This window comes from Pleuronectes platessa, chromosome 10, assembly GCF_947347685.1.
Source record: "Pleuronectes platessa chromosome 10, fPlePla1.1, whole genome shotgun sequence".
NCBI lineage: Eukaryota > Metazoa > Chordata > Actinopteri > Pleuronectiformes > Pleuronectidae > Pleuronectes > Pleuronectes platessa.
Window position 1 is genome coordinate 672,541 of NC_070635.1, and position 9,553 is coordinate 682,093.

The 9,553-nt window shown below is 46.8% G+C and overlaps 1 protein-coding gene across 1 annotated transcript; it reads right to left on the minus strand.

Moving 5' to 3' along the window:
* Nucleotides 1–164: 164 nt before the first annotated feature.
* Nucleotides 165–7,372, minus strand: LOC128449141 (protein asteroid homolog 1). Its single transcript, XM_053432188.1, has 6 exons — nt 6,805–7,372; nt 5,106–5,932; nt 4,465–4,770; nt 2,683–2,887; nt 2,399–2,543; nt 165–1,989 (listed from the first exon to the last, which is right to left on the minus strand). Exons 1-6 carry the CDS (start codon nt 6,926–6,928, stop codon nt 1,704–1,706), a joined length of 1,893 nt encoding a protein of 630 aa, XP_053288163.1. The 5' UTR covers nt 6,929–7,372; the 3' UTR covers nt 165–1,703.
* Nucleotides 7,373–9,553: the final 2,181 nt, after the last annotated feature.

Genomic DNA, 9,553 nt, shown 5'->3' on the forward strand with positions numbered 1-9,553 from the left:
CTGCTCATGTTTCATGATCCTCTCGTCAAAGACCTTTCACAACAGAACTGAGCGTCTGAGACGTGTTGGTACAGAAGCTTCAGCTCAGGATGAACAACAGAGGAAGAAGAAATGAAATGTTATCAGATCAAAACTCGACTGAAGACAAACATCAAATCAAACTCTTATTATTATCACTCAGGTTTTTAATCAGTGGTGTATAAAGTATTTGAAAGTCATACTAGAGTAAAAGTACAGATATCTACCCTGAAAATGTCGCCCATATTAAATGTACTTAAGTATCAAAAGTACAAGTACCAAAATAAAAAATGTTAAGTACTTTTTAAAGACTATACAGACACAAAACAACCAACATTTGTTCTCTTCATGCAGTTATTTCAAAATTAAAACAAATATACGTATACTGTATAATTTGACAAATTTTAACCCCAGATGCTGATCAAACATATGTGAAAAATCTACTTAAGCCGAGTAACAAAGTATTTGTACTTCTTTACAGTAATGAAGTATTTGTACTAAAGGCCGGCGCATGGTTCTGCGGCTGCAGTTTTCACGCAGTTGTTTTAATTTATGGTTCTCCAATGGTTGCGCGTGCTGCAAAGCAATTCACCTCCAGAACACTAGGTGGAGTAACTTTTCTTTTTGAAGACGACCTTAGAGATGTTTGTTTGTGGCAGTGGACTGTTTATTTACTTCGCTCTGCTGCTCCTCTTAGTCTTAGTCCCTGATCTTCCTCCACAGCTTCGTACACTGGTCGTCCTTCAAACCGACGTTAGCCGAGATCTCCTTCCAGGAGTCACAGGCCATCTACGCGTCCTTGTATTCCGTCAATGACGGGTTATACAAGTGGTCATACTTTCAGATCTCTTCTGTCAAACACTCTTCTATTTGGTCCATATTCGTTCTTCTAAAACTTCCTGGCTTCTGCCGGTATAATTCGGCATGAAACCCGAAATGTGACTCCGGAAAGGATGTAGTTAGCCGACCAATCACAGCCTTGCGGGCTGCGTCAGGCTTGCGTAACTTTGTCCTATAGTTAAAAAAATTGGGCGACGCACACAAGCACGCAAGAAGGGACACGCAAGGACATGCAAGGAGCTCTTGTGCTTGCGTGTCCTTGCGTGTTTCTGAAAACGCAGAAGCCCGGCCGGCCTTTAGTTACTTCCCACCACTGTCTTTTTTTATCTGTTTTTGGTTTGTGTCCGAGCGTCGGAAACGCAGACTTAAGAAAAAGTAACATGATCATTTATGTTGCTCCAGAAAACCTGACCGACACAAACATGGGGTCATGTGTCCGTCACTGACCGAGTAAACAAAGATGGACGACATGACGGCTCACAAAACTGAAGCCAAATCCTCAACCGCCCCCTGGTGGCTGGCTGCAGTACAGGTCAACCTTCTCCATGTTACCAGATGGGACATGAACCAAACCAAAAAAGTAGACGGTGGATGGTTTCTGTCATTTCACGTAGTTCTTATCTCACTGATGCTTGTTCACGTGTTCATGTTTCTGTTGTTTCCACAAGATGGCAGCATTGTGTCGTCCATCTTTATTTGCAGTCGTTCATCGTCTGTATGGATATAATAGATTATAGATTGTTTTTAACCCCTGATCTCTGCCTCTCCTGTTTTTCTGTAGCTTTATACAAAACCATTTTTTCTGATCTCTGGTGTTGGACGGTGACTCGTGGTGGATAACGGCCTCAGAGGAGGTCCCCCCCCCTCGACTCCTCTTTACGGTTCAATTCTGGGTTTTTGCATCGGTTGTTTCTCTCTTTGGTTTTGAATCGAGTTTTCACCATCACCACATAGTCCAGAGACGGATCGTCAGGAGACAGATAGTCCAGAGACGGATCGTCCTGTGCTCTGATGAAGCGCTGGACGACAGACAGCATAGATTGGTACAGATCTCTCTTCAGAAAGTCCCTCAGGCCTCCAATCGTCCTCATCCTGTGGACCAGCCGGTGGACCAGCTTCCCCTCATACAACCTGGACCACAACAAAGAACACGGTGAAGTCTCATTCAGCACTTTAAAAAACGTCCTGGAGCTATTGGTGCCCCCCCCCACTTGCTCCAAATATAGTTACTTCTGGGTTCTAAACACTAAACGTCAAACTGAGGTTTCAGAACAGAAACTCAGGGACCAGCAGGGGGCGCCACAGTGACGGACCTCATTTTTCTTTGTGTTTGGTTGTTTTCCGGATCTCGTTCAGAAGCAGCTCAGGGTAAATGATTGAATAAGTATATTGGGTGTATTTGTCTTTACTTTTTATTGATGTGACTTATAATAAAGTTTCAAGTTAAAGTGAAAAATATCAAAGCTCAGGTCGTTTCTTTACTCGTGGCTCTATGCAGGGCCGTCACAAGGGGGGGGGGGGGGGTCTCTCAGCGTCTCACCGTGCGATGTGTGGGTCGGGGAGGGGGCAGCTCAGCAGGTGGTTCAGCTGGACGCTGTCCTTCAGGCACATCTGCCACTGGTTGAGGGCGTGAGCCACGTCCAGGTCCAGCTTCGGTTCCTGATGTGGATTTTCAGGCTGCAGCACTGCAACACACACACGTCACACACACGTCACACACACACATCACACGTCACACACACACATCACACGTCACACGCAGGTAATTGAGGAAATGATCAGAAGCTAAGAAGCGGTCGTGGCTTCGGTCTGAAGCGGTCCCACCTGCTGCGTGTCTCAGGGCGTCTCCGTCACTCAGCCACAGCAGCAGTGACTTCAGCAGCGTCTCGTCTGGAGCCGGCTCAGCGTTCTGCAGCCAGAAGCAGGTGACGGCCACCGGGAGGCGCAGCTGAGGCGGCAGGCCGCTCAGAGACGACTCCTTCACCTTCAAGGCCTGAAGAATCACCTGCAGGCGCAGGGATAGCTCCACCTGGGGGCGACATTCAGTCAACACAGGGGTAGAGTCCGCTTCTTCCAATGACGGTAAACAAAGATATTGTGTGTGGGACAGTGTTCCTGTGAAACTAAAGGCCTCCTCTTCGGCCTATATGTGAAGTCAGAAGCCTGAAAACAAGCTTGGTCCCTTTGTTCAGGAGAACTACTAAAAAGCCCAGGAACTCAATCTCCCAGGATGCCGCAGGTCCTTTTGTTCCAGACAGTTTCACCCAGAGGTGTGAAAAAGCCACCAGGGTCAACTCCAATTGGTCACTCTGGCCCCATGACCTGTGAGGTCACCGGGCCAATACAAGGACAGATCTACCACTCCTCACTCTTTTTCACCAACCTTCCCCGGAGGAAGGCTGCCGAGTCGGGGGGGAGCCTGGCATCTTCTCTTCACATCCAAATCTACGAGGAGCGCAAAGGTCTAGCTCCCAGCTCATCTTCTCAAGGAAACCTCTCCAATCAAGTTCTTCCAAACTCCTAGCAGCGACTCGATGTCAGGTAAGATTCAACGAGCTGAGCCCCACAGCTCCACAGAACCACGAATGCAGAACCTTACGAGCAACCAGAAGACTTTCTCCCTCTCTAAGGACTGGTAACATACTGGGCTTAATAATATACTAGACTAAGCAAGACTGCTAATTCGATTCTGTGTGATGCCTATGAGTTTGATATGTGACATTTTGAGTTCTAAGTTATTCGAAAGTAAAGTTAGTTTGTAATGCGCTTCATGTTTTTCTTTGCATTTCAGTCTATCCTCTGTCTAATGTAGCACAACACAGACACACACATATCAGTTCACCTAGTCAGACCTCCCCCCCGCTCGGTCGTAAAGCAACTTCAGAGGAAGGGGGGGGCTGCTATCTCTAGGAGGTCAGCGACCATTTTGAAAGCATGACAAGGAAGGTGTGAACTTTGGCCAAGCCCCCATTTTGAGAGCACCCTGATTTACATAGACACACACATTCACATACACATCTTTGTTTAGTTAATATGTTATAGGAGTTTGTGTTTTTATACATTATCATATTCATAATAAATGTTTTTCTTTCACAAATCTTCTTTCATTTATGCTGCATAAGTGAATTTTGCCAACCGCTACACTGTCAAGAACTCGATAACCTTCACTGTTCATTATATAATCTTCAATAGTAAATATTGAGATTTCTAATTGAACTAGATCTAAATGAGACTGATCTTAATCAATAACTTGTCTCTTTTCCCTTCTCTGAAGGGTGGTGCCCTGAGAGAACTTTAACCAACTAAAGTTATGATTTGATATTAACATTTTAAATATTAATGTTTTATATTTTATTTTGATAACCAAATGTATTGAATGCCTAAAGGCACACCATTCTATGGTATCACTTTTAAAGCATTATTGCACAACATCACAACCAGACACATGAGGAACACTCAGGGACCGGAGTATTGGGACACCCCTCTTCCAACTCGGTGCTTCATTCGGTCATCGGTGTAACTGGTGAAGATAAATCTTCATTTTGGACAATTCTATGAAAATGAGTCACATGTCGTAAATAAAGAATGTTTGAATGATGTGTCCACCTTGTTCAGCGAGCGGAGTTCGAGCCCTGGAGTGACTGATCTGACGTCCGGTTGAACAGGGATGGGATCCAGCTTGAGGCCGTCTCTGTCCCACTCCTCCACCAGGAGACCAGTGTCTCTGCCCAGCAGCAGCCCGTACAGCAGCTGGCGGAGCGGCCTGGAGGTCAGGGCAGCGCTGGGCATGTCTCCGTGGTCAACAGGCATCCTGAGGCCCTTTCTGTGCAGCTGCAGAACATTCAAGATGTCTCCAGACAGATGGGCCTGCATCAGAGGACGCCGCATCCAGTCCGGGACACGAACCCCCACCTCAGGGAGGACAGGACATTGTCTTTTAACAACTTGTAAATGTGTTTCCCATTATTCATCTCGACTCTGGTGCCACATGCTGTGAAGCTTTTTAACTTTTATCTTATGCAGTAAAATCTGTGAAAATATTTTCAATGCCAGGGAGTTTGTTGTTTTGCTGCTTCTGTGTTTCTGAGCGATTCATAGTTTGGATGTTTTTGTCTTTTTAAATTACTTGATTGAGGTTTGATCCTCAGATCAACGTTAAGAAAACTTTAGTCCAGTGAACGTCTGATTAGTGCAGCACTGGGACCAGACCTCAGTAAAGAGACTAACATTACTTTTGACTTCATTACTTCTTCTCCCACTGCTGGAGTCAGTGGTGTGATCCCATGGATGAAGAAACTCTCCAGGGAGCTGGGAGGCAGCTGGTACGCCTCCATCTCCAGAGTCAGGTTCTGCAGCACCTCCTCCTTCCTCTGGCTGCTCAGGTTTCCCATCAGCCCCAGCGCTTCCTCCAGCGCCGCCTGAGGCGTCAGGAAGCCGCTCAACCAGGAGAGCAGACCTATGAGGCGATGTGGTTTCCTCCCCCATGTTGGAGCAAACTGATCCCATCTGATGGACAACTTCACGTAGTCGTTCCCGGCCAAGACGGCGAAGGTGGGTAGGAGCTGTGACCCGATGTGGAAGGAGGTGCAGAGGTGGGACCTGTGGTAGCTCCTACAGGGGACGTACCAGCGCGAGCCGCTCCGCTCCAGTGACTTCCACTGGAAATGCCGGATGGGCAGCAGTCCTGCTGGGAGATTGAAAATGAAGAAGTCACTGTCATTGGAAAGCACCGGGCACTGCCACTCGCTGGCCAGCGCGGCGATCTGCTGGTCGGCTTCTCCGTAGCACTGGGCCAGCGGGACCTGGAGCCGGTCCAGCGTCTGCACGAACACCATCTTGCTGCACAGCGGCAGGACTCCCTGCTCCGTGCCCTCCACTGCCGCCTGGTGGCACTTCCTGATGTTATCCTCATATCTTTGCTTCAAGGTTTCAAGCTTGTTGTTGGTGTCGTCTGCGCCTCCGTCCATCACCACGTACGGCTCGATCTCACAGAGTCTGAGGGCGCTGACAAACTTCTCAATCTCTTCCTCAAAGGCCGCATAATCCCCACCGTGGTTCTGGTCCAGACCTGATCCTACAACCGAAGGAAACACAAAGATCAAACTGACACCGACACACATCCTTCTTGTTTACCGGGCGGAGCAGAATCTGACTCGTGTGTGAACGTTAGGGACCTGAAACCAGGTCCAAGACCTGAAACCAGAACGCCTGAGGTCCAAGACCTGAAACCAGAACTCCTGAGGTCCAAGACCTGAAACCAGAACGCCTGAGGTCCAAGACCTGAAACCAGAACTCCTGAGGTCCAAGACCTGAAACCAGAACTCCTGAGGTCCAAGACCTGAAACCAGAACTCCTGAGGTCCAAGACCTGGAACCAGAACTCCTGAGGTCCAAGACCTGAAACCAGAACGCCTGAGGTCCAAGAGCCCGGGTACAAGGTGCTACACCCTCTCAACCAATCAGGAGTCAGTCAGGGGCACACACACACACTCCATCAGAGTGTGTGTGTGTGTGTGTGTGTGTGTGTGTGTGTGTGTGTGTGTGTGTGTGTGTGTGTGTGTGTGTGTGTGTGTGTGTGTGTGTGTGTGTGTGTGTGTGTGTGTGTGTGTGTGAGTGTGTGAGTGTGTGTGTGTGTGTGTGTGTGTGAGTGAGAGAGAGAGCTATAAATAAACTTGAAATATTTTAGAAAACAAGTTACAGCCGGTTTGTGTTGGTGACGTCAACGCCGTGAGAGTTCCAACTGAAACGAAACTTTCATGTGTGTGTCTGTGTGTGTCTGTGTGTGTGGCTACAATAACAAACAAGTTCTCCTTTGAGTGAAAACCTCATATAATAATAATCGTAATCAAAATAATAATCATAATAATGTAATGTGACGCAGTTTTCTCAGAACACGTTCCTTCAGTGTGAACTCTGGACTCTGATGAGTTGGAGGATTTGAAGTCACCTGTCAGGTAGAGCGGGAACAGCAGGTTACAGCCGTCCACCACCAGCCGCTTCCCCCGGAGCTCCAGCTCCCGGTAGATCCTCCGGTCACTGTCCAGCAGCGAGGTCAGGCCCTGCACCCCCATCCGGGTGAGAGAGGGATGACCCGGGTGAGAGAGGGATGATCCGGGTGAGAGAGTGATGATCAGGGTGAGAGAGTGATGATCCCGGTGAGAGAGTGATGATCAGGGTGAGAGAGTGATGATCCCGGTGAGAGAGTGATGATCCGAGTGAGATTGATGAAGTACTTGCTCATGAGTCCTTGAGTTTCACTTTCCTGACATCATCAGCCCGGAGGCCGTGCCCGGCCGCGCACACGCACACTCAGGTTTCAAGTTTCAAGAGTTAATTGTCACATACACAACGATTAAATTAAGAAGTCGCTGTAGTTACAAAAGAGAGATGACATACGCTCCTCATTTTCTAATCTTCCCTCTATAACTACACTTCCATCATCTTCATCTTCATCACCTTCTCTTTCCTCTTTCACCCCCCTGTCTCCCAATCAAGTTCTTTCCTTGGTGGCCTCCGCCCCCCCGACCGCCTGCCCCCTTGACCCCCTCTCATCCAGTCTATCACCTTCACCTTCTTCCTTTTCTCGACCATCTTATCAACACTTCCCTGTCCACTGGCTGTTTCCCTAACTCTGTCCTGAAGACCCCCCCCCCCCCGACCTGTCTGAAGTAAACAACCACATACCTGTCTCTCTTCTTCACTTTCTTTCCACAGCTCTGAGCCAGTGATCTCTAATCAGCTCTCCTCCCATCTCCACCAGAACAACCTTCTTGACCCTCACCAGTCTGGTCTCAAGGTCACTCAACTGAGACTGTCCTCCTTGTCTCTAAGGAGCTTCACACTGTTAGAGCTTCCTCTCTGTCCTCTGTCCTCTGTCCTCATCCTTCTAGACCTCTCTTCTCATTTGACACAGTGAACCACCAGATCCTTGTCTCCTCCCTTCAGGACCTGGGTGTCTCAGGCTCTGCTCTCTCCCTGCTCTCTTCCTACCTCAATGACCGAACCTATCTGGTAACTTGGAGAGGATCTGTGTCTGAACCTTGTCCTCTCACTACTGGGGTCCCTCAGGGTTCAGTCCTTGGTCCTCTCTTCTTCTCCTTGTACACCAACTCTCTCGGCTCTGTCATTCTCTCACATGGTTTTTCCTACCATAGCTATGCTGATGACACCCAACTGATCCCCGATCTGAAACACAGGAAGCAGCAGGAGTCTCTGTCTGACTGACAGCTCTCAGTGGATGTCTTCACACCACCTGAAGATTAACCTTGACAAGACTGAACTACTTTTCCTTCCAGGGAAAGACTCTCCCATCCACGACCTGACTATTAACTTTAACAACTCCATGTTAACCCCCACTCAGACTGCTAGGAACCTGGGTGTGACACTCGATAGCCAACTCTCCCTTACTGCCAACATTACTGCAACAACACGGTCCTGTAGATTCATGCTGTACAACATCAGGAGGACACGCCCCCTTCTCACTCAGAAGGCAGTGCAGGTTCAGGTCCAGTCTACATCCAGGACATTCACTCCGCTCTGCTTCGGCCAATCAGCTCGTTGCTCCCTCACTGCTTAACACTCATCACCATCACAACTGTTTTCTGTCCTGGCTCCTGATTGGTTGAACCAGCTCCACATCTGAAAGTCTACACATCTTCCACAGCAAACTAAAAACACACCTCCTCCGACTCTACCTTGAATTTTTTTAAAAACTAACAATTTAGCATCATTTAAATGTCACTTACTTATAGCACTTTGTAGTTTTTGCTTTATTTTATGAAGAGATTGTACATTTTTGATTCTTGTTGTTCTTGATTGTACCCTCGGGGTTGATCCACTTATTGTGAGTGGCTTTGGATAAAAGCTTCAGCTAAATGAAATGTAATGAAATGAAATGTAATGAAATGAAATGTAATGTAATGTAATGTAATGTCCCTCTCTGTAGGCCTTCTCATCAGCACTGGTAATCAGGCCTGTGGGTGGTGTCTTCAGCAAACTTAATGATGGTCCAGATGCCCATGTGCACCTGTTCATAATAATCTATACAAGTAAATCTATAATAATATATGAAAATAAAGTCCTAGAATAAAGATGTAATTTTACGGATAAGTCTCTGTTATGACCCTTAGTACTCCCTCGTCATTGAACCTTATATAATAACACATGCACTGATCTGTTTCCACTCAGCAACCACATCTTCTACTGGAGAATAAAACCTTCAACTGATTTTATTCCAACTTGAGGAAAGTTCAAGTTTGGTGAAGGGGGCGTCACCTGATCTTCAGATAAACAATAATAAATGTTCACTTGATTATTCGATAATAAAGTAGATTTAATGAACGTTCCTTGTTTTTCTAGTTCTGAGTCTTTCACAGAGAATTAACAAATGAACAGAAGGAGTTCAGACACCTCCGGCTCGTGATGACACATTAATGAAGTTTAATCAGTAACGAGGACAAAGTCAAACCTGGTGGAAAGAATCACAGATGACTGATCTGATGCTCGATCCACATTGACTAAATAAATGAAGAAGAGATAAATATTCAAATCTTATAATGTACAACTGTTTCTTCTGTCACAACAACACAACTCCTGCTGCACCACTTCTACTGAATTTACCAATTACACGATGTTTATTAGAGTGAAATTACACTGACATATCATATTCTATAATGTACCATATACATTTACTTTAA